The sequence below is a fragment of the Sphaeramia orbicularis genome, chromosome 19 (assembly GCF_902148855.1).
Source record: "Sphaeramia orbicularis chromosome 19, fSphaOr1.1, whole genome shotgun sequence".
In the NCBI taxonomy this organism is placed as follows: Eukaryota; Metazoa; Chordata; class Actinopteri; order Kurtiformes; family Apogonidae; genus Sphaeramia; species Sphaeramia orbicularis.
The window spans coordinates 43,247,014-43,273,066 of NC_043975.1; the positions used below are offsets into that span (position 1 = coordinate 43,247,014).

General features: G+C 39.2%; 1 protein-coding gene and 1 long non-coding RNA gene across 28 annotated transcripts in view; one reads left to right on the forward strand and one right to left on the reverse strand.

Annotated features, from left to right (window-relative positions):
- LOC115439691 (calcium/calmodulin-dependent protein kinase type II subunit gamma) overlaps positions 1 to 26,053 on the reverse strand; it is a 114,600-nt gene that overhangs the window by 44,282 nt on the left and 44,265 nt on the right. For 14 of the 27 annotated variants that reach the window (XM_030163618.1, XM_030163614.1, XM_030163616.1 and 11 more), the window contains exons 8-15: positions 22,827 to 22,910; positions 18,241 to 18,335; positions 15,277 to 15,399; positions 14,969 to 15,052; positions 12,845 to 12,887; positions 12,024 to 12,086; positions 1,686 to 1,726; positions 547 to 630 (exon numbers count right to left, since the gene is read on the reverse strand). In XM_030163618.1, coding sequence (XP_030019478.1) covers positions 547 to 630; positions 1,686 to 1,726; positions 12,024 to 12,086; positions 12,845 to 12,887; positions 14,969 to 15,052; positions 15,277 to 15,399; positions 18,241 to 18,335; positions 22,827 to 22,910 — 617 coding nt within the window. The remainder of the gene's footprint in view (positions 1 to 546; positions 631 to 1,685; positions 1,727 to 12,023; positions 12,087 to 12,844; positions 12,888 to 14,968; positions 15,053 to 15,276; positions 15,400 to 18,240; positions 18,336 to 22,826; positions 22,911 to 26,053) is intronic. The other 13 variants (XM_030163626.1, XM_030163619.1, XM_030163625.1 and 10 more) reach the window with 3 other exon arrangements.
- On the forward strand, positions 11,140 to 25,843 carry LOC115439700 (uncharacterized). The gene is made up of 3 exons (XR_003938287.1): positions 11,140 to 11,151; positions 17,654 to 17,659; positions 25,551 to 25,843. It is a non-coding gene; the product is annotated as an uncharacterized LOC115439700 (long non-coding RNA).

Sequence of the window (26,053 nt, forward strand, 5' to 3'; positions counted from 1 at the left end):
GCCAATAACATAATAACCAGTCAATAAGTTATAACGTTATTGACCAAAAGTTATTACATTATCGGTTCAGGACTTTTATTACGTTGTTGGCCAGATATTACGTTATTGGCTTACTACATTTTAAAGTTGGCAAATTTATTACGGTATCGGCCGTTACTACGTCATCGGCTGTTATTCCATAATTGGCTTCTACAAGGCGTCTACAGCAACTACAAAAAACACAAGTTCATGCTCCTTTGTTGTGTAACTAAGGAGCACATGTGCACCTTGAGACTTAAAGCCATTTGTTTTATTTCCAAAATGCTTGATACAAGCGGTGGTCTACACATGTGCTCCTTTGTGGTGGTGGTGGTGGTGGGGGGGTGAATGAATGGATGGATGGATGGACGGGCACTGCTGGGACAGGAAAAACAACTCCTATATGGTATATGAAGGATTACAAGCAGCAGCAGCGACTATGACAATGGAGAATGAGGTTTAACGGGCTACTATGCAACTACTCATGGGATGGGGGGTGGCAATCAACACTGCGGCGGCCTACTGTACCATCTGGGCGTTGGTTGCCATGTTGCTGTCTTTCAGGGCATTGATGGCACTCACTATACTGTTCTTACTGTTGTTGGTAGAAGGCTGGGGCGAGAATGCAAACACTCAAAGTGAACAAATAGGATCCACACACATTCATTCATACGTACACATGCATACATACAGATGCATTGGTGTGTTTGGCCTTTTCAGGGAAACGGGGTAAAGACTGGTCGAGGCTCTGTGGCTGTTGAGCGCTAACAGGGTAAATGAGCGGGTGAGTATGAATGGCCTCTAGATCATCCTTTTTTACCGCCTCACTAACGCTCTATGGCGACACCACTTAACTGCAGAGAGAGACCCCTGGGGCAGAGGAGGACAAGGGGGAGGCAGGAGGAGGAGGAGGAGGATGAGCCGGGGGAGAGGTGCTTAATAGCAGCAGAGAATGAGAGAGACCGCTCGGAAAAAAGAGCAGTAAACCTCTGAGGCCGAGGAAAAGGAAAGGAGAGCAAAGCCACCAGGGATGAAGAACAGGCTAATGATTATTACTAAGTGGTTTTACAGGGACAGAGAAGTGGCCAAACAGGGGGGGATTCAACTCATGGATAACCATACAATGGACTCAAGGATTTCATACAGTAGTGGCTTTTCCATTGAACATCTGCGCAAAACTTTACCCATATTTACTAAATGTTGAAAAAACAGAAATGCGTAATGTTGGTTTTTCTATTAAATCCCTAAAATGTGTTGGATGATGTATTTCAGATGTGTTATTGGTAATAATGTAAGAAAAAATTATAGATATTTGTTTAAATACTATTAGCAGCCTGTAAAAAGGCTATTACCAAAAAATGGTGGAGATTAGAACCACATACAACTAACAACTGGATACAAACTGTGATTGGAATATTTAAGATGGAGATTCTGACCCATAGACTGAAGAAGAACAGAGTCAGGATAAATGGAAGAAATGGACAATTTTCATTTCAACGTCACATGACTAAAACCGATTGTCACACCGGTTTATTTATGGTCAGTGTATCCCAAATGTCCCTTACATTTGTTTTGTATTGTACAGAAATCAAACAATAAAAATAGAGTGTAAAACAAAAAGTTTGACATCTCTGATGTAGGAGGATAAATGCGTGTGGAAACCTTACCTTAGCAGAGTCTGACTTCTTGTTGAGTAAACTTTTGCACGCTGTAAAAAGAATAAAAAAAGATAGAGAGGAAGAGAGACAGGTAGTGTTTTCTATTAGAGGACCATTCCTCAAAATGAAAGCTACCACTGAGTTTAAAAAAGGGGGTCATTTGACACTTGGCACCAGCGTCTAATACACTGAATGGATTTCTTGCATGTTTTTCTTTGGGTGCACATGTTTCTAAACTCTGCAAAGCCCTCCCATCCTCGTCATAATCCATTCATTGCCATCTGGGGATAAAGTGAAACCTGAGAGCAAAGTAAACTTCCTCCATCCATTTCCTATCCCAAAGACCCCCCGGTAGACCTAAAATGAGAGTGATGTCAGACTCAAACTGCCGCCAGGACACTCTGTGATGAGCTTGGTTAATGCCATCCATCGATTTCCTTTAAGGGCTCCACTCACTTTTCCTCTCAGACTAAAGCTTGCAACAATTCTGTATGTTACTTTTTTTTTTTTTTTTAACTAACGCACTCGCACACAAAATCTTATCTCGTGTTTCTTACCTTTCAAAATAAGTAAAGGGGAAGGTAAAGAGGGGGGAGAGAGGGGGAGGTTGAAAGAAAGAACTTGGCATTTCAATACATGACACTAGAGATAAGGGGAACAGCGTTAAAGGAAGCAAACAATATCAAGTGGAAACTCATGCTCCAGAATTCCATTGATTATTTTTTCTTGTCAATATGCAGGTTCTATGTTGGCCTGGCCATGCAGCATCCAAAGGAACAAAAAGAAAAAAAAATAATTCAAAAAAAGTTTTCATTCAGAAACCAGAGAAAGAAGAGCTGATTATTCAGGGTGCAAACGTCCTCTGGTCATTTGGCCCCGTCTCCAAAGAGCCGTCCAGTGCCCAGGGTGATGGCCCCGACCACAGTCATATGCTCCATAAATGCATCTTCTTAGGCCTCTTTCACACTTCAAACACTTATTCAAAATCCTAAGAATCAATCATGAATTTATCGGTTCATTTAACCTCCTAAAGACCCAACTATGAGGTTTTTGTTCATGTTCATGGCAAGGTTATTATCGTTAATGAAAACTAACGAAGTGACAAAAACTAGAATTGAAAAAACATTTTCATTAACTGAAATAAATAAAAACTATAATTACAAGAAAAAATTAAAACTAACTGAAACTGTATTGTGTGCTTATAAAACTAACTAAAACAGATAGAAATTATGAATAAAATTCCCTTCATTTTTGTCTCCGTCAATGTCGGACTGATACGAAATCGATTTATTTTGCTCAAGCAATTTTAGCTAGCGGCACCATACGGTACTTTACGGTCTGTCACTTGTGGTCACTTGTGGTTTAGAGTTGTCTTCTGGTCCCCACTCTACCTGGAAACATGGAGACTAAAGCTGGGAGAAAGTTCTGCATGGGATTTCTTTGAATACAACGGTGAGGAAGATAAAAGATATGATGAAACTAAAACTAAGCATTTTGAAAAAACCTAAAGCTAATAAAAACTAGCAAACCTGCTCTAAAAACGAAATAAAACTAACTGAATTAGAATAAAAAAGTCAAAACTAAATAATCAAAAATAATCAAAAATCCAAAACTATTATAACCTTGGTTCATGGACAAGACTTTCACAGAAAAAAAAAAAAAAAATAGAAAAAGTTGTCCACTACAAAGGACATCAACTGAAAAAAAAAATGCTGTATTCACTAAAGACAATTTTTTTTCATGCAGAAGTACAAACTGTAAAGCCAGGTGTAGATTACTGTACAAAGGAAGAATTGGGTTTTCCTTGGTCAGTCCTACAGTCAGTCCAGCTTGGATTTACAGGGCTGACAATTACTACTGAACAAACAAGAACTGAAACTATGAATTATGAAAGAGCTGCAGCATCTGAAACCGACCAGAATGAACATTTGACAGATAAACAGAACCACAGTGCTGCAGTTTCACAACCACAGTTTGGGATTGTCTCTGTCAACTCAACACAGATGTTTTATTAGTAAGTTTTTATTTGTATTTTTATCAATTACTAGAAATTTCCGGCAACCCCATGGTTGAAAAACTGTCGTAGGTGACAGTGTTTTCAGTTTCTCTAAAGTGACTATGGATCCATCTGAATAAACCATGTGATGCTACTGAAAAGCTAAGAAACTGCATTTTCCATCAATTATTTACATGTTTTGATAGGATTAGTGGTTGACTTGTTATTAAACCTTTTAGATCCGTAGATGCTTTTGGGTCTTTAGGGGTTCAAATGTCCTCCTGATATTCTGATTGAGCAGAACAACATATTTTTTGAACCAAATAGAGTGTGAAAGATGCCTAAAAGATAACAAGTCTCCCCCAAAAATAATAAAGATGACCCACAACTAGGGATGTAACGATATGAAAATTTCATATCACGGTTATTGTGACCAGAATTATAACAGTTATCATTATTATCACGGTATTGTTGAAATTGTGCTCAAAATGTTCAAAAAGTACTAATACACACACTGAAATAATTTAACCAAGTTGTATTTAAAAAAACAACAAAAAAACAAATAAAATAATAGGCACAATGTACCCTCTGTTGGCAGAAACATTCAAATACTAACCCTTAGTGGTCTGAGCCTATTTTGTCTGTTTTTCAGTACTTTTGATTTTGCCGTTATATACTATATAAACAAAATGTTTACTGTACCCATGTTTGGTATCTTTTTTTTCAGCACAACTTCATCTATATCATCTGCCTATTATTTTTTTCTCTTTAACCTACTATATCAACATAAAAGGACAAAAAACACAAAAAATATATAAAATCCAATTTGAAAAATTACATACTTTATTGCATAAATAACACAAAGATGCTTAACAAACCTTTTCAAAGACTTTAAAAGTGAATATTGGTTCCAAATATTAGGTATATAAAATTAAAATTGTAATAAATTAAAACTATACTCATATATTTGACATAGTAGCAGATCTTTACATAGGTGTTTTCTCCGGCAAAGTGCGGTAATCAAACACGGTTATCGTGATAATTAGAATTTAAATGGTAATACTAACCGTCTGCCATTTTACCGCAGTTTATCGTTATACCGGTAATCGTTACATCCCTACCCACAACCATCGGGTTACACCACTCAAGCAAAAACTGAGATTGGAGAAAAGCAAGCAATGATGCATTTAAAGCATCTGAATATCCGAGAGTATCCAATAGAATATGACCACAAAGAACACCCACATGCAAAGGGCAGCAAGGCAGACACCTTTCTAAAAAAAAAAAAAAAAACGTACAGAAAGGCTTCAAACACACACTTCTGTCACATTTGTCTATAATGTTTGTAAAAAGAAAAAAAAAGGCAACATCATGAGTAAAGTGCCAAGCCTTGCCTCAGCCAAACTCTAGAGAAAGGTGTAGAGAAGCAGTTGAAGTGCAGTGATGATGAATGACATCATCAGAGGGCGAAAAGCCAAAAAAAACCCCCAAAAAAACAAAAAAAAAAAGACGGAACGAAAGTGCCGAAAAATGTTACAAAAAGGAGGAGAACTGAGGCGTCCTGCTGGAGTGACGATCACACAGTATTCAGAAACACTTACAAACACAGGCCAGCGGTCCAGTGTCAGTGTGGAATCAACTGGAGGAGGGTTCTACCTGATAATCCAACCATCACAATCACCCTGGAGCTCAACGCACACACGCCACGGCTTCACTGAGGCTGTTTTTACCTTGATCCTGTCTAAATGAAACTTATGGAGGATTGAAGGTACACTGTAGAGCAGGACAAGGTTCTCTATTCTGAAAGGGCGACAGAGAACCTCACCTGCTCTACATTGTCTGTTCCTAATGTTTATTGGATCCATGGAGCCACCTTTGGAATCGCAGACCTTCTCCACCCTGTCCCCACCCAGTCCCATAGGAGCTTAGACTGACCCCAACAAACATGTCCATCCATTTAAAGCTGCATAGGACTTGTGTCACCAATTTATGGAGCTTTTACCACCACCGCCCCAACCATCTGGAACTCCCTTCACATCTGGAACTCTGACACACTCACCTCGTTCAAAAGCCAACTCAAATCTCACCTCTTCAGATCATCATATGAAAACTGACTGCCTGTTCATCCACCCTCATCTACCTTCTCTCACGTGTTTTCTTTACCGTATCTGTCTCTACCTTTTTGCTTGAGTATTTGTTCTTTGTTTGCCCTTTTGTATCAACTCTGTATCTGTTTTTACCCTGTTTGTTGCGTGTTCGTCCCTTGGCTGCTTATTGTAAAGCGTCTTTGAGTACTTACAAACATGCTATATAAAACCAATGTATTATTATTATTATTATTATAAATTTTTTCATCAAATCCTTAAAACCTCAGTCATATCCTCAGTATCATGAATCCATTAGTCTTTCCATTATTCCCCACTTGAATCTCTTCCCTCATGGTGAACAGTTTCTTAGTGTATTCCACCATAAACAGTCCATTTGTTTATAAACAGATCTGGTGGGTCACCCGGGCATTTTGGGAAATCTGTCGCGATGTGCACTGTGGGAAGCAGAGCTCCACGCCAAGGTTATAATACTTTTGGATTTTTCATTATAGTTTAATTTTATTTAGTTTTGACTTTTTTTCTCTAATTCAGTTAGTTTTAATTTGTTTTTAGAGCAAGTTTGCTAGTTTTTATTAGTTTTTGTTATTTTCTAAATGCTTAGTTTTAGTTTAGTTTTTTCGTATCTTTTACCTTTTTCACCGTCATATTCAAATAAATCCCAGACAGGACTCTGCTGCTTTCTCCCAACTTTAGTCTCCTTGTTTCCAGGTAGAGTGGGGACGAGAAACCAACTTTAAACAAGCGACGACAAGTGACAGACCGTTAAGTACCGTATGGTGCCGCTAGACAAAATTGCTACAGCGAAATAAATCGATTTTATATCAATCCGATATTGACAAAGACGAAGGGAATTTTATCCATAATCTTTTATACGTTTTAGTTAGTTTTGTAAACACACAATACAGTTTCAGTTAGTTATAATTTTTTCTTTTAATTATAGTTTTTATTTATTTCAGTTAACGAAAATTTTTTTACAATTCTAGTTTTCGTCATTTCGTTAGTTTTCGTTAATGATAATAACCTTGCTCCACGAAGCCGCAGTAACAGTGGCAACAAACATGTCAACCAAGAGAAAGGAGGTACGTGAAACTCCGCTTCGCACAATGCATGTCGGGACAAATTTCCCAAAATGTCTGAGTGACCTACGGCCTCTGTTTGTAAACAAATGGACTGTTTATGGTGGAGTACACTAAGAAACTGTTCACTGTGATGGAAAAGATTCAGGTGTGGAATAATGGAAAGACTAACAGATTTGTGATACTTGGGCTATGACTTAGGTTTTACAGATTGGATGAAAAATTGGTGATGGAACTCATACGCAGCTTTAAAGTGAATTCTGTGATTTAAAAAAAAAAAAAAAACCTTGCCAGAAGAAACTGTTGACACTGCACCTTTCTGGAAACCATGTCACTGAAGAATCTGCTCATATCTCCTGCTAGTCTTTCGGTTTAGGCTAGTTTGGTTAGCCGGATGCAATAAACGGCAGAAAAAAGAACAACTATTTATGGTCCTGAGTGGCAGGATTATCATTAGAGCTGAAATGATTAATCAATTAAATGACTTGAAACGATTAAAAAAATATTCGATTATTACTTTTTAGGATTCATTTCCTTCATTTCGCTGCTGCTAAACATTGGTTCCACTGTTGTTTGTATGTAGACGTATGTTAGTTCCATCTTAAGTCGTTAGTAGGTGAATAAGTTGGATCCAAACGTGTTAAAGACTGCAGTGACATATTATTTGCAGATGTCATTGAACTTGTTTGTTGTTTATATCTATAGTTATTTTCATTATATATACTGTTGTTATTGTTATTTCTATATAGATATTTTTAAAAACTCTTACTTTTAAGGGTACGTTTACACGGCAACACTAGGATCTAATTCCACAAAGATTTCTCCTTTGCGTTATAAAATCATTCCGCGTTAAGACGAAGCCACTATGATAACGATCTGCGTTAACATGAGTCCGCGAGGACGGCTGAATACGCTGTAGTGGCCATGCCAGACCAGTAGCTGGCGATGTAAGAGCTGTAGTGAAAGAGTGGCGGTAAAACACGCGCCTGCGCACAAACGATTTGCGGTTTAGACAGCCTTTAAATGAGAAGAAGAAGAGGCGGATATAAGAAATGCGTCTCCACTGGTGAGAGTGTAGACGCAGTAAATCTAACTTTTGGTGGAGAAGCGACAGCAAACTGAGCACAGTTAGCAGTACGTATGTTGTTCTGAAACCGGCCATTATTGTTGTGGTTGTTCCTTCTTTTTCTGCAGCTTTATTGTGTCATAGAGGCTGGCAAACCAGCTTGGAGGCGCATTACTGCCACCAACTGGCCTGGAGTGGGTTAACTGGCGGTTCTTGGCTGCGCGCGCATGCGGTGACGTCATATTTTACCCCGGAACTCTCCGATTCGCGTTAACACGGAGCTGAAATGCGGAGCGTATCGATAACATTCAACCCTGGTATCAAAAGTTTCCGGATTCAGGCACTCTAGGCACCGTTTCCATGTTAACAGAAGGCTAATTCGCGATGAAATCTTCCCGGAGTCGACTGAATCCTACGCCGTGTAAACAGCCCCTAAGCTTTTTGTGGTAGTTGTTTCCGCTGGTTCTGGAATAAAGGACAAGTTGTTTTGTCATTTTCAGACATGTCTGTTTCACATTTTTTTGCCATTTTCAGACATGTCCGTTTCACATTTTTTTTGTCATTTTCAGACATGTCTGTTTCACATTTTTACTGTTTTTTGGTTGTTGTTTTTTTTATCTATTCAAATAATCGTTTAATGAATCAATTACAATTATTTACAAAAGTAACCAATAGCTGCAGCTCTTAATGTCATTCCCTTTCATTTGGCTTTGTACATGTTAACATTTTGAAGTCCTCTACAGGAATGTGGGCTGCAACTACACACTGAAAATGCCTTGTGGCTTTATGTGCCGATTTCTTCAGCAGGGATTCAGTCATTTTATTACCACAAAGCATGTTCAGTGTTGTACATGCAATTTATGACTTAATCAACAAAATACAACTGCATTTACTGTAGCAGCATCCAGAAGAGCAAAAGACACCATTAGAACATGACCTGTAAACTAAAGTGAATTTCCTTTTACTTCCATGTTGTACATCCATGTTCCTACAGTAGTGCAGACAGACTTCCTCTTCTTCTTTTATTCAGTCCTATAGCGGAAGGGAATCGAGCTGCAGTAATGCAACTTAACGCATTACTACTATGTCTGGGTTTATATCACACAAAACAAACCAGTAAATATGATGCTGATGTTTTTTTAATTGACTGAATCTGGTTCTGCTTTGAGATGCTTTTAAGGAACATTGTTGTTATACTTTTAGTACCTTTAAAAATAATGGTGATGTTTTATATGTATGTTCTTATTTAGTGTATTACATATGGTTTTATGCTGCGTTCCAGTCCACCTGTAACTCATGTTTTTCCAAACTTCTACCAGTGAAAATGCACTGGAATGTCAGTCAAACTTGTGACTTCCCACCCGTGAAGTCGTACTAGATCCATGTTCTCCCAGTTTTGAGCTCTGACATCATGTAGCAATGGCACCCCCCCCCCCCCCCATGGATGTGGTGTTTCTGCAGATTGTTTATTAAAACAAGGTATTGCTCTGATATTATTTATCTGCAAATGTTCTTCATAATCAGTAGCTGCTCTTCCGTTAGCTAGTTTTCAGTCCAATGAGTGCAAGAATAAATTAATACCAAATACGAATCCAAATATACAAATAACATAAAAGGTAGAACAGCTTCTCTTGCCTTATGCACTGTTTTTCCTCCTCTGTTTCCCTCAAATAAGCAAAGAACAAACACCTTTGGCGACAGAAATGACTGTAAATGAGCATAACATACGGTCCACCATGCTGGTTTATTTACATCTAACTCCCACGATTCCTTGCGCTCAGGCAGTTTGGCATGACTTGCCTGGAACGCTACAAAGTCGTGAGTCGTGGTTTGAGGTCGTGACTAACAGGCTCAAAAAATGGCCTGGAACGCAGCATTAGTACTGACTTTTATTGTGTTTTATGTATACTTTATAGGGCGACACGGTGGTGCAGTGGACAGCACTGGTGCCTCACAGCAAGAAGGTCCTGGGTTCAATTTCAACACCAGTGTTTCTGTGTGGAGTTTGCATGTTCTCCCTGATAGATTAATGGGTTAATCTAAATAGATGTGAATGTGACACGTCAGTCCTGCGATGAACTGGAGACACCCATAAATAGCTGGGATTAGACTCCACCCCCCCGACCCTAGTGAGGATAAAGTGGGTTCAGAACATGAATGACTGTTTTGTAATACCAGGTGATTTCATGTATAGAATGTGTTTGAACCACAAGAATGTTATTAATTCTTTACATATATTTTCAGTGTGGATGTGATTTCTATTTTGTGTAACTTCTGCTGCGCCTGTCTTGGCCAGGACACTCCTGAAAAAGACTTTTAATCTCAATGAGCTTTTTCTTGGTTAAATAAAGGTTATAATAATAATATTATATTATTATCATGGAGAATGCAGTGAAGGAAGAATGTCACTAGTTGAATAGTTACCTCCACCAAGGAGGTTATGTTTTTGCTGGTGTTGGTTTGTCTGTCCGTGTCCAAGATAACTCAAAAAATTATGGACGGATTTGGATGAAAATTTCAGGAAATGTTGATACTGGCACAAGGAACAAATGATAAAATTTTGGTGGTGATTTGGGGGGGGGGGGGGGGGGGGGGGCACTGATCGGCCTTGGTGGAGGTCTGCGCTCTCCGAGTGCTTCTAGTTGTTATTGTGTTTTATTGTTCATTGTGTCTCATGTATGTGTTTTATGTTGTTTGGACTTTGTATGGCTGATATGTAGGCCAGGTCTCCCTTACAAAAGCGATTCCTAATCTCAATGGGACTTCCTGGTTAAATAAAATAAAATAAATAATAAAAACACTGGTTACTTGGGACTCTTGCAGCTTGGATCAAAGTGAAGTACAAATATTCCACACTGAGCCTTTGATTATTAAACACCTTGGGATTCATTTGGAATTGTCAAAACCTGTCTTTTTCTTGTGATTCTGGACTGTGTAGTTTCAAACAATACATATGAAAACTATTTCTGAGAAACATGCTTAAAAGGTGGTTAAAAGGATATGATATTGATACACAGACTGGCACAAGAAAAAAAAAAAAAGTCCCACACTAATAAATAGTCTTGGCCTTATCTGGACTCATCAGACCATGTGAGGTCTTTCCACTAAAACACAGTCCAATCTTCAAGATCTCTCCATCAAGCTGATGGTTGTTTAAGAAACGAGAAGCTCCTCAGTGCATCAGTTCATTATCCACTGGACAGGTCTGGACTATTTGCTGATAGGTTGTGTATGATCATATGATGAATATTTTGGTTTAAAAGGCCCTGACATTACACATGTCCATGGTTTGCAGAAATATACGAGGGCAACATTTTATTCTGGCATACAATTTGTGCCGCCACGTGGCTTAGGTGGGGGCACACAGACTTTTGTTAAAGTATTAAAACAGATTTCAGATGGGGGGGGGGGGGAGGGGTGAGATGAGGAATGCCATCAGCCTCAGGGGATTCACCAAAAAGGCTGTGCAGCAATGATGGATTCAACAGTTGGCCCCAGCAGCACAGGCAGCATTTCCATCCCATCCCACCCTGCCCCGCCCCATCTCAGTCTCACCCCCCCAGCCCACCCAAGGCTCCTCAACATCCACCTATTCTCCCCAGTCCCATTAAACCCAGGTCTGACGATGGCAGCACGCCAACCCAGCTCTTGCCGGCCCCCTGCAGTGTCAGTTCCCGCCCCCAGGATACATGCCCCTCCTCATCCCCTGGCCCAGTCCGCCCTGTTGCCCCTCCTCCCAGGCCCCCGGGGCTGGGGGAGAACAAAGGAGCGTGTAGGGTCAGCTGGATTCAGAAGTGATGACATTTTTTGCGGGGTGGAATGGGGGGTTACTGGGTTGGGGACTAAGTGGCGGTGTGATATGAATGTAAGAAGCACTTTGTAGGAGTTGACCGGTTAGCGTTAAAACGATGATGACGATGATGTGCATGACTGTGTGGAATAAAATAACACACCCATAAGGTCGTAAATTAACAAAATGTGCATGCGTGTGTGTGTGTGTGTACAATGGCAAAGGCTGCATGCAAGAGTTTGGGATGACTCTCTTTACAAAACAAAACTGTGTGTGGAGAGGAAGTGGATGGGCGTGTCTCTGGGACGTACCTTCCTGAGCCAGTGAGGCGGTGGAGGAGGCGGCAGCAGCAGAGTTGGTATGCTGCCGGCCCACTATTGGACAGAAATGCTACAGTTGGGAGGAGCTATACAGATAATGCAGGTCCATCTCAGGTCTTTAATGGTGGTACCAGAAAGCTACAGGGCATGTTTGGCTCCAGTCCAGAGACAGCGCCACGTGATTGAGACTCAACCAGGTGTGACAGAAACGGGCTGAAGCAGAAGACGGGCATCCCCTGTAGCTCTCTGGGCCCCGGGTTAAAAAATCGTTAGCTATCGACAGACCAGTTACTTTAAAGGCTGAGAACAAGGCTTCAGCGAAAACAAGTCACTCTCAGCAGCGCAGGATCTAAGCTGTCACCTGTTTTTCTAACGCTACAACTGGCCCCCGAACATTAACTCTCTAAGCTCCCTCTGTCTCACGCACACAAACACTCCACAGCAGCAGGAGAGAGACACAAACTCACACACACAAGCACAAAGAGAGAGACATTAGTAGACACAAAGACACAACGGACACCCACATACAGTCTGGTACATGACAGTATAGATCACATATTTGGTACATACGTCACAATAACCCATCATTTACAGCATACTTCCCACCAGTTGCATTTTAAAATCAGTTTACTGTTGGAATCAAGCAAAACTCCTGCGCACACACAACGACATATTGTTATTTTTGTGGATGAGTGGGTGAGTGTGTGTGCAGTGGGGTGGTTAAAGGAGGTGCAGAGGACTCTATCCGCCCTCCTCCCTCCTCTCCCTCTGCATGTGCAGCGTGGGAGGTGGAGGGCGAAGGGCACACCCACCTGAGAAGTTTCTGGACACCAGCATCGTGGTGAGAATAGCTCCCTGGAGGAGGAGGAGAGGGGAGGAGGTACAATGAGATCAGGGAGTTTTGAGTTTATTAAACATAAGTTCACTTTTCAATTCTGATACACAGTTCTGTATTGATTTCTTATGGAACAATAAAATTAAAATCTGCTTCAAATCTTCAAATACACAAAGATCCTTTAAGTTTATATCTCAAAACCAAATGAATGGATACTTGAGTGTAAATTTAAATGGTGTGACAGAGAAAAAAAATAAGGTGGCTGCACCATTCATTTACATTAGAGCTGCAATGATTAATTGACTTGAATCGATAAAAAAAAGTACTTGATTACAATTTTCCTGACACAAAGCTTCGTTTCCTGAGTTGCGCTGCCGCTAAACATTGGTTTCGCTGTTGTGTTTCACACGGACGCTTATAGTGACACACATGACGTCAGGATCAACACTAACAACAGAAGAGACGAGGACAAAAAGAGAGAAAATGTCTAAATGCTCACTTTTATTCACTGGAACCATCCCTTACTCTTTTAAATTTTGAAGCTTTTACATAAACATTACAAATATTAGTCTTTATTAGTTTCAGTTGTTTGTTAGTTCCATGTTCAGTTGAATCCAAATGTGTTGTAGACTGAACTGACAGATGTGTTTGTAGATGTTATTGGACTGGTTTGTTGTTTATATCTACAGATATTTTATATATACATTTATACTGTTGTTATTTCTATATAGATATTTTTTCCTTTTCCTTTAATACTTTTTGTGGTTGTTGTTTCTGGTTCTGGAATAAAGGACAAGTTGTCATTTTCAGGCATGTCTGTTTCACATTTACATTTTTTTTTCCACCTATTTCAATAATTGAGGGATAAACTGATTACAAACATAAACACGGACACTTATTGTGATGCACATGACGTCAGGATCAACACTAACAACATGGAGTGCAGCTCAGAAGAGACAAGGACAAAAAGGCAGAAAATGTCTAAATGTTGACTTTTATTCACTGGAACCATCACTTACTCTTTTAAATTTTGAAGCTTTTACACAAACATTACAAATATTTGTCTTTATTAGTTTCAGTTGTCTGTTAGTTCCATGTTTAGTTGGTATCAGATGGATCCACATGTGTTGTAGACTGAACTGACAGATGTGTTTGTATTTGTCATTGGACTGGTTTGTTGTTGCTTATATCTATAGATATTTTTACCTCCGCCAAGTGTAACGGTGGAGGTTATGTTGTCATTGTGGTCTGACTGTCTGTCTGTTAGCAAGATAACTCAAAAAGTTATGGATGGATCTTCATGAAATTTTCAGGAAATGTTGATACTGGCACAAGGAACAAATAATTACATTTTGGTTTTCATGAGGGGGCGGGGTATTGATCTGCCTTGGCGGAGGTCTGCGCTCTCCCGCTCTCCGAGAGCTTTTCTAGTTATATATACTTTTATATTGTTGTTATTTCTATATAGATATTTTTTCCTTTTACTTTCATACTTTATGTGGTTGTTATTTCAGCTGGTTCTGGAATAAAGGACAAGTTGTTTGTCATTTTCAGACACGCGTTTCACATTTTTTACTATTTAAAAAAAAAATTGTACTTTTTTGAAATCAAATCAAAGAAAATAATCAATAAATTAATTGATTACCTAATAATCGATAGCTACAACTGTAAAATACACTACATGAATCTCACTTATTATTACCCCCGCCAAGGAGTTCTGGAATAAAGGACAAGTTGTTTGCCATTTTCAGAGAAGTCTGTTTCACCTATGCAATAATCGAGAGATAAATTGATTACAAAAATAATCGATAAGTGCAGCTGTAGTTTATTTGTAGCGTACATATACTCCCGGTTCATACCAAAACTAAATGTAGTAGTGGTACTGATGTTAGCTTAGTTTCATCGACTTTACACTGACTGCAGAAGTTGAGTAATTTCTCAATATCTAGTTCAAAACAGAATAATTGCTGAAAATTTGAAGAGCAAAAAGAAAAAGATTCATTAAAAACATTATAAAAAAAAGGAAACCTGAACCAAGAAACAGAAAAATCCAAAATGGTAAATAAAGTCGTGGGTATGGACATCGATATTCCAGACGTACCTTGAGTTTTCGGCGAGCGTTGAACTTGCGGAGGCACTCGACAGTTTCCTGTCTGTGCATCATGGACGCCACTGTAGAACGGTGCTGCAGGAAGGCAATAAAAACAACTGTACATATTATACATTAAAATGACTTCATACAGCAGTAATGGAAAATAAAAGCCATGGATAGAGTGTTCCATATGATGGGTTGTATGTGAAGTAAGTCTACTTATGCACAAACATAAGTACTTCCTAATAATCCCATTGACAATGTTGTGTCTAAAAGGAATGAAGGTTAAGTGTAGAAGTGAATGAGCAAGCACTTACGCAGACCCACGGATGTTTGAGGGCCTGTTCGGCAGTGATTCTCTTAGCCGGGTTAATGGTCAGCATCTGGTTGATCAGGTTCTTTGCCTCTGGGGTCACTGTGTCCCACTCTGGGGATGGAAACTTACAGACAGAGGGAGAACATGATGCCTACCACACACCAGAACGTTCTGGAAGGATCAGAGTGGGACCCACTGAATAACCTGAAAACAACTGAAATTTCTTAAGCAAAATAAGTGTGATTTTAACAATATTCTATCTCAGTTTATCATTTCTACATGTGCATAATGGATCAGATCTACAAAGACATTAAACACTGAGGAACAGGCATATTAATAGTGGAATAGAGGATATAGAGGAATAGTTCAAATTGTGCTTAATTTTCTTCAGACATTTCAAGTTGCTCATATTTGTTCAGATTATTCACATTTTACTGTTACAGGACAGTTTGTAAATGTAAATATTTTTATGATTTAATGTAATTTTTTTGCACTAAAACAAAGACAAAATTTTGAAGTTGTCATTATTTACAGACGTAATGTAATATTTTTTTCACATCAAACCGAGAAGAAAATCTGGAGTCATTCTTTTTTGTCGGTTATTCTGCTGTTATTATTTGACTGTAGATCATATTGGTCTGTATGTGGAACCTGAACGAAAATGAGTTCCACAGCCTTGACTGTGGAATTTTTGCACTTTGTAAATTCATCCCACGGGCCGAATTGGAACCTTTGGCGGGACGCATTTGGCCCCCGGGATGCATGTTTGAGACCCCTGGTATAGAGGGTCTTCAAACTCTACACTGTTTCAAGGTAATGAACTGCACAATCATTTCAACTGAAATTTTAAAACTACAAAAAATAGAACCAGTGTCCCTGTATCTCACCGCCATGTTCAATCAAGAATCAATAACAAGTTCAATGTGTGAGATTGTCAGGTTATGTCTCTATGTTCCAGTCCTGTGGTCTAGATGCAGGAGTTCAATCTAACTATAGAAGTGGGCAGAGCTTTAACTGGAGGAGAACTCAGCTAATTCAATCAGAGTCCATATATGACTTCTATCAGGGATCAATAGTAAATATATTGATATCTGGAACCATTTGCATGTTACAATCCATCAAAATATGGACCATTAGAAGGAAAGACATTTCGTCAGCTTCCTGATAAAATCTGCTAAGTGACATTTTTGGTTGGGAATAAAAACCTGCTATCTCCCCTATTATAGCTTCAAATTTCAGTCTCCTGTGAAAGTTGTTTACATTCCATCATAAGTACTAACATTAAGGGAACAGATATTTTTTGTCAGTTTCCTGTTATATAAACAGTTTTTTGTCCCTCCTGTAAAATTTGCCAAAAGTCACATAGCAGGTTTAATCAGGAAGCCGACGATTTGTAACATTTCAAAAATTTGTCCAAAAAAAAAAAAAAAAAAAAAATCTAAATTTCTCCAAACTGTGACCAAAGTTTGTAGACAATGTACCAAGGAAGCGACATAAAAAAAAAATTGAAATGAATCCGACCAGTAAATTCGTCGAAGATGATGTTTGAAGAAACTGAAGACGACAAAGGCTGCTGAGCTAAAAACTAAACAATTCCTACAACAGATCAGGACAAGAAGAAAAATAAAAAAATACAAAAAGGCCAGTGTGGTAAGTTTTCTTAAATCACTTGTATGTGTATTTAAAAACAAATCCTTTTGTATAGGTGGTTTTGAAATGAAGCCAGTCGTGTCTTAAGTGAGAGTTTTTAGTCACAAACCAGAAAAGTTTGCAACGAGGATCTTGCAGGACCCCACTGCAGAGTCTGTATGAGTTTGGCTTATTTCTTTGTCCTTTTGGTTTCTCAGTGGCTTTGAGCTTGATTTTCCACATAACAGTAACACATTTGATGATCACATTTGGATCAAGTTTGTGCCATATTCATTACAAGAAAAAGAAGAACATTTTAAAATACTAGATTTAAATGACCTGCCTGTGGGGTGAATAAGTGTAATAAAACATTTTTTTTAACCGAGTTAAAAAAAACAACAACCCAATCCCAACTTAAAAAACAGTTAGGACAGTGTAGAAAATGCAAATTTAAAAATAAAACACATCAATATTAAATAAGTAGCTTGGTTTGTATTTCACTGATAGTTGATCTGAACATATTTGTCAGTAAATGACAAACCTAGGAATATGAGGCCTGGATTTGAGGAATGGATGTAAATATAAATCCAGTGTGAATCATCTTTAGACATTAAAAGTGTAAATGAAGACCAACGTACTGTTGTGTGCATTAGACCTGAACACTTGTGTGTGTCTTCAGTCCTTGAACGTCCAAAGTGTTGTGGAAAGAAATGTCAATATTACAAAGAGGTAAATGCTTGAAATCAGAGTTTGTTGTACTGTTTAATCTGCATCAGTTTTAATTTGAACAGACTGTCTCAGCTTTTTTTGGAACTGTTCTTAGTTCAGTCAACAGTGTAAACGTTTTAGGACCTTTATTGTGAAAGGTACCAGCGACGGTGGTGGACCTACCGTGCACAGCAGTTCAGGTGTTTTGTTTGTTTTGATTGATGACCAGCAGCAGTAATTCCATACCATCCATCTACATTGAGCAGTCAGATTTATACAACATGAAAACTGCCAACTGTTGTAAGAGCTGAGCTGAATACGACCCAGGTCTTCAACTTTGTTTCTGTCAAAATAAATTAGCTCCAAATAGACTGGATGAGTCTTCCTCCTTTGTGGTAGGGTCATGTGACTTGATTCAAAGATTGAAGGAGGAGGATACCCTTCTCTGATGCGCATGTGCACGCACACACACACACACTTCCAAACACCCCCCTCTGCAATGCGTCAGGGAGGCCCTGATACGATCAATAACTTTGGACCAGCTCTCAATTGGACTCTATTAAACATTCAAAAACTGCTTAGCAAACCCCTGCACTGCACCCTTCACAAATATACACCCAACACTTACATCGTATGCCCCAGCTTTGATCTGCTGATAGAGTTTGTGCTGATCTTCATCCCAGAATGGAGGATATCCCACTAACAGGATGTAGAGAATAACACCTGACAAGAAAACACACATATTAGCTTACAAAATGATTTTCAGTGCAACTTATAAAAAAATTTAAATAAAAAATATGAGTGAAAAAGGAGGCGGAGCATACCCCCCCATACCCTGCCTAGTCGGGATTCATTTTGAATTTTAAATGTTAAAAAAAATTAAAGATAGTTGTAGTCTAAATTAAACAAAATGACCGTCGTTTTTGGGTAGTTCAGTCACACCATGACAAACCTAAACACTCTGTCCAAGTCTTGACTTTCAATCCAATCGCACAATGACAAATTGGGTTGATAGTCTTTGAGAAACCGGTTGGACAAATTGTAAAAAATTAAATACAGCAGAGGTGCAGTGCAGTGCACCTCTGCTGGTAGTAAAGAGGATGTGTGTTGAATTTGACAAGAATTGAGTGAAAAGTCTTTGAAAAATCAGTTGGACAAAAAACTTGGCAAAATGGAAAAACAGCCAGAATTCCTGGTATTACTATAAACTCCCACCTGCGCATAGGGTGTATATACCCCCACCCTATGCGTGGGTGGGGGTTTATAGTAAAGCTGTGAAACTCTTGTCGTCTACAGAGACACAGAGGACAAAACTGCATTTCTGGGTCTCAACAGGATATAAACAATACTTGTTTTTTACTGAAAAATAGGACCAAGGCTCCTGTAGTCCAACGGCATATTAAAGACATTAACTTACATTTGTTTGACCTCTTAAGGTCAAAGGTCATGGCACCAAATAAAACCCCATATGCGACTTCCTATCTATTGCCAATAGTAATTATATCAATATCTTCAACTGTTTTGAAGTTATAGCACTTTGAAATTGTTCCCATTATAAACCAATGGGGATTTTTAAAAATTCATTAAAAAAACTCAAAAATCAAAATTTCTCAATTCCTTGAACAAACTTGGTAGACTTTACCCAAAAGATGTTCCACAACAAATATCAAGTTATTCTGACTAACTGTTTTGATGAAGAAGATTCTTGGAAAATAGTTTTCGGACAGACGACAACTGATACCAAGTCCATTGGACCTTTTAGGTCATTAGGATAATATTATAATAAATGGTGATAAATCATTTAAGAAAGATTCAATAAAAAGAAATATTACTTGTGGAATGTCACAAAAGTAGCACTGGGTCTTTATGGATTAATTTATTTTTATGATAATTATTTTTTTCTGGGAACAAGGGACATCCCCTCCATAGTTTGGCTTCAATAGGCCCTTTCCCACCACAGGAACTTTTGCAGGAACTTTCTGTGTTACCCTGAACTTTCAAAGTTCCTGGTGCGTTTCCACCGAAAATTACCCTGGTAACTGACCCTCCCCCGGCCCCAAATTTACCCCGAAGAAGTTCCTGGTAGGGAGGTAGTACTTTCCAGATTACCAGGAACTTTAAGGGGTGGAGCTATGTGCTGCAGAAGGCTGAGTGGTGGACTAGACTGGGGGCATTTCCGTATTCTGTTCACCGCCAATATTTAATTCATTTAATTTCCACAAGCTTTGTATTTTGATAATTCGGAAAATGGACCAAAAGAGAAGCTACAACAAGTGGACGGACGATGAGGAAATTCAGATGGACTTTGAATCGCCGACACGAAACGAGCGAGTAAAAGCTGTTGGAGTCAAATATAAGACACAAGCCTAAAGAAATACGAGAAAAGAAGAAGAAATTTATGCAGGATTAAAAGAAACTAAAGGACCACAACAGTCGCAGTGGATCCGACTGTCGAACAAACCAATGGTATGTATATGACACAAATATTCCCTGTTTAGTTGGTTCACTGCTGTAACAGAAGTCAGAGGCATCAGCTGTTTAGTCCAAAGTGAAGTCCAGTTAACCTAATGCTAATGCTAACTGGTCAACAGTCTGATACTAAACCTAAATCATAGAACTGGATGTATTTGTGTTCTCACCGTCAGCTGAACACTGATTTATTACCTCCGCCAAGGAGGTTATGTTTTTGCCAGGGTTTGTTTGTTTGTTTGTTTGTCTGTCCATTAGTGTGCAACATAACTCAAAAAGTTATGGACAGATTTTGATGAAATTTTCAGGGTTTGTTGGAAATGGGATAAGGAAGAAATGATAAAATTTTGGTGGTGATCGGGGGTGGGGGGGCCCATGGGGGGGGTGCAGACCAGAAAATTTCATCAAAATCTGTCCATAACTTTTTGAGTTATGTTGCACACTAACGGACAGACAAACAAACAAACAAACAGACAAACAAACCCTGCCAAAAACATAACCTCCTTGGCGTGGGGGGGCCCACGGGGGGGGGGGGGGGGGGGGGGGGGGGGGGGCATTGATCAGCCTCGGCGGAGGTCTGTGCTCTCCGAGTGCTTCTAGTTACCTTCGCCAAGGAGGTTATGTTTTTGCCAGGGTTTGTTTGTTACCTCCGCCAAGGAGGTTATGTTTTTGCCAGGGTTTGTTTGTTTGTCTGTTTGTTTGTTTGTCTGTCTGTTAGTGTGCAACATAACTCAAAAAGTTATGGACAGATTTGGATGAAATTTTCAGGGTTTGTTGGAAATGGTATAAGGAAGAAATGATTAAATTTTGGTGGTGATCGGGGGTGGGGGGGCCCATGGGGGGGGTGCAGACCAGAAAATTTCATCCAAATCTGTCCATAACTTTTTGAGTTATGTTGCACACTAACGGACAGACAAACAAACAAACAAACAGACAGACAAACAAACCCTGGCAAAAACATAACCTCCTTGGCGTGGGGGGGCCCACGGGGGGGGGGCCACTGATCAGCCTTGGTGGAGGTCTGTGCTCTCCGAGTGCTTCTAGTTACCTCCGCCAAGGAGGTTATGTTTTTGCCAGGGTTTGTTTGTTACCTCCGCCAAGGAGGTTATGTTTTTGCCAGGGTTTGTCTGTTTGTTTGTCTGTCTGTTAGTGTGCAACATAACTCAAAAAGTTATGGACAGATTTGGATGAAATTTTCAGGGTTTGTTGGAAATGGGATAAGGAAGAAATGATTAAATTTTGGTGGTGATCGGGGGTGGGGGGGCCCACAGGGGGGGCGCAGACCAGAAAATTTCATCCAAATCTGTCCATAACTTTTTGAGTTATGTTGCACACTAACGGACAGACAAACAGCCAGACAGACAAACAAACATACAAAACAAACCCTGGCAAAAACATAACCTCCTTGGTGTGGGGGGGCTCACGGGGGGGCCACTGATCAGCCTTGGCAGAGGTCTCCGCTCTCCGAGTGCTTCTAGTTTGTTTGTTTGTCTGTTTGTCTGTCCGTTAGTGTGCAACATAACTCAAAAAGTTATGGACAGATTTGGATGAAATTTTCAGGGTTTGTTGGAAATGGGATAAGGAAGAAATGATTAAATTTTGGTGGTGATTGGGGGTGGGGGGGCCCATTTCCAACAAACCCTGAAAATTTCATCAAAATCTGTCCATAACTTTTTGAGTTATGTTGTACACTAACGGACAGACAAACAGACAGACAGACAAACAAACCCTGGCAAAAACATAACTTCCTTGGCGTGGGGGGGGGCCCACAGGGGGGGCCACTGATCAGCCTTGGCGGAGGTCTGCGCTCTCCGAGTGCTTCTAGTTGGAAATGGGATAAGGAAGAAATGATTAAATTTTGGTGATCGGGGGTGGGGGGGCTGATCAGTAGCCCCCCCCGTGGGCCCCCCCACCCCCGATCACCACCAAAATTTAATCATTTCTTCCTTATCCCATTTCCAACAAACCCTGAAAATTTCATCCAAATCTGTCCATAATTTTTTGAGTTATGTTGCACACTAACGATCAGTGGCCCCCCCTGTGGGCCCCCCACCCCCGATCACCACCAAAATTTAATCATTTCTTCCTTATCCCATTTCCAACAAACCCTGAAAATTTCATCCAAATCTGTCCATAACTTTTTGAGTTATGTTGCACACTAACGGACAGACAAACAAACAGACAGACAAACAAACAAACAAACAAACAAACAAACCCTGGCAAAAACATAACCTCCTTGGCGGAGGTAATGAAACAGAACCATCCATCACACTGAAAGTTAGATGTGATTTAGTTTAAGGAATGAGAAGTTGAAAATACATGTTCTACCACTTTTAAATACAAATTAAGGATATGTAATGATGGTTAACTTCATTTAAAATGTATTCCACATGGATTAAGTGATTCAACAACCAGTAAAATGTTAAACCCAACCCGTCCACTTGAAGTAGTGTGTGATTTTATTGAACTAGAGGTTAGTTTGTCAATCTACATGAACTGGACTACAGTTTCTTTTACTGCTCCCTCATACATCATTAACCTGATTTGAACAAATTACCCTGAACTTTCGGGTGCGGTGGAAACGCAGTTACCAGGAACTTTTTTACTCCACAAAGTTCCTGGTAAATAAGTTCCTGGTAATAAAGTTCCTGGGCCTTTTGGTGGGAAAGGGCCTAATCAAACATCATGTTGTAGTCTACAAATAAGATGATTCCAAACTCCCCATCATTTCATTTCAGGACTCACCACAAGCCCAAATGTCCACAGGTTTTCCATAGGGGTCCTTCCGTAGGACCTCAGGGGAAAGATAACCTGGGGTCCCCGCAAAACCTGGTCAGAAAACAGAAGACACAAGGACGCACAATGAACTGCTGTCTACATGTGTTATGACCTAAGGTAGTCATTAGGTAGGTTTTAGCTGTGTTTTTGCAGTGAAATAATTGTATATAATAGTAATAATGGTGTTTTGGAGCATTCTACTGGTGTGTTTTTGTCAAATTTTGGTGTTTTTTTTCTCCACCTTTTTTTTCTCCAGTGTTTTCTCAGTGCATTTCTGGTTTGCATAGTCCATAGTCAAAAGAGATGCACTGTCTGTAAAAGAAGCAGTGCTACAAAGACAATCACAAAAGGTAAAAATGACTAGAAATACTAAAAAATAAGAAGCTATCACATGAAAACAGAATACCATAGACAAACAAAATGTTTGAGCATATGTAAAACAGCTGAGTTTATTTCTGTAACCTCATAAAATTTCATTCTGAACATTTACATGTGCTCAGTTGTTAATGGTGTGTACAACTTTCTTGATTGTGTTTATCTAGATTTTGCACTTCTTTGCTCTTGTGTGCTTGTACTTGTAAAGCCATATCTTATCTGAACAGTTGTTTTTCATAATAAATATGACAAAACTTCAAGTCTGTTTTTAAATTTTTGCTATAACAGAGTTTTAAGCATTTATTACATATAATATTCATAATTAATGGCCAGATATTGAAAGTTAAGTTATTCCTGAAAACAGGTGCAAAATAATTGGCAAAAAGGGCATTTATTGAAACTTTGATTGAAAAAAAAAACAAAAAACAAAAAACAAAAACAAAAACAAAAAGGGTTCTAGGCAGCCTGTTATAATGGTAGCCCATATAGGGTTAAACTGAGCTGAAAGGGTAAAAATATACAATATTTCACATCTGGGGATACTTGACCTCCCAGCTCTTCCTTTTTATTACATCTTTGAATGAACATTTTCCACAGTTATGTGAATGGTTAAAATTACAGTGACTTGCCGAGAGATCAATGCCAAAACCAGATTATGACAGTGCAGAGTCACAAGCAAATGCCCATTAATCATCTCGTCCCTGCTGGCACTGTGGCGTTCAGCCAAAGCACACTGACCTAAGCATGAGGATTCACGAAGCACCAATCGGTTTTATAGTCCTGGTTTGGAAAATGTGTGGGTAAGGCTGACCATTCAGCTGAAACTGTTCTCATGATAAAAATGTTCACATACAACGACTGATAACTATAGCTGTGATAGTAGATCATTATCACAATATATTTCAAATCATTATTTCGTTTTAATCCAAAGTAAATGTGTGCTTTAAACGATTCACAAAACATGGAAGACAAAATTATGTAAAAGATGCAACAACTGTAAAAAAGATGAAAATAGAAAAAAAAAAAAAAAGACTAAAGGAGATTTAAAAAAAAACAAAAACATTAAAGATGCAACAAGAAAAAATTAAGTCAAAGACAAAACCAGTGTAAAAGACACAGTTGGTCAACACCCCTAAGAAATAAATACTACCTCCCATGGTCAGAGTACAGACTGCCCTGTCATCCCTGTTTCTCTTCTTTGTTTTTTTTTTTTTTTTTTTTGGGGGGGGGGGTGTCTTTTTCCTGTTCTGTCCCAGTTACCTGATAATTCACAAAACTGCCTTCCCATGTGGGAATCCCACAGGACTCAGAGAAATTGTCAGCTTCTGGTTTTAGTGTCACTGCCCTGTACGAACCATGTATCTCCAAAAAGCCAATTTTTCAAGAGTTCCGGACACCACGTTTGTTTTCAGCTTTGTGACATTTTACAGGGAATGAAAGAGGGTTTTTCAAGAGTTTATTCATTTCCAAAAGGAGGAGCATTTTCAAGTCCATAAAGGAACACTTCATAATTGGTTTTCACTGGGCAAGAGGGGAGGTGAAAAGCAATAATCTAAAAAAAAAAAACAAAACAACTACAGCCATCAAACAAATGCAGATAAAAGGAATTTTTGCCTTTGAGACATAGAAAGGGGTAGAAAGACAGTAACATGAAATGGAGATGCTCATTAGTGTGATTCACAGTTGTATTTGAGTAAAAGTTTAGTTGCCACAAAAAACACTTTGTGTTATTGTCAGTGATTTTTATATTATATTATATTTTTTATATGTAGGAACCTAAGTTCAGGGACAGTTTCTGGGGGGACTGATTAAGGGGATGGATTTCTTCAGTCCAGTGGTATTAATCCTGCCTGCATGTGCTATGGAACTTATGGTAAATACTAGGCATAACCTCAAAAACTGGACATGAATGCCCACTCATTGTATTTTCCACTGGAGAACTGTGGAAAAATTTGATCCATGAGTTGTGTGATTCAAAAGATGAGATGAGAATGACCTTTGAACTTTTCAACATAGTGGAGATCGTCGAGGGATTCATCATGAATGATAAACAATGCTTTTATTAAAGCACCGCTGCTGTTAGTTGATGATTTTGCACATTTATAGCACCATTTGCAACAAAAAAAAGGCTGTAGCAAAAAAATTTAATTGTGTCAGACATTTTTCATGTGGCTACAACAACAGCATTTGAACACAACGCACTTGTAATTTTGAATGGACTAGTGGAAAGGATCATCTTCCCGACAGCAAATGAAGGCAGCATTAGTTTGTCTGTCACCTGTAAGTCACAGGCTGCAAGATGTCTGAAGAGACGAGTTTAAGGGTATTTTCACACAGCGTATCCGAGTCTGTTGGACCCCAAAGTCCACTTAATTTTATCCATGTGAATGTAACAGTTCTGTGCTCCAGTACTGTACCCGAGTCCAGTTGAGAAGGTAGTCCTGGTTACAGACTATGTGGACTCCAGTGCAGGACGCTGCTGTGTGAAAGTGATCCGTGGCCGAGACCGGAAGTGAGCTAATCACCACCAGACCATAGACGGCACTCCGGTTGACTCCTGAAAAACCCTCGGATCCGTGCAGCACAGGTTCACCTTACCAACCGAACCACTTGGTGATTTATGAGGGAAAACGAAGGTCACTCTGCTTCACTTTACCTCAAACAGTATAACAGATAGAACAGTACTGCCACCATCAAAGACAAATGAACAGAACTGTCGCTCAGTTGATGACGTAAGGGTTTGTCTTCTTCTGACTTCTGACATTTGTTGGATAGCAACAGAATTCCTTCCACACCACCACCTACTGTTTCAGCCCTGT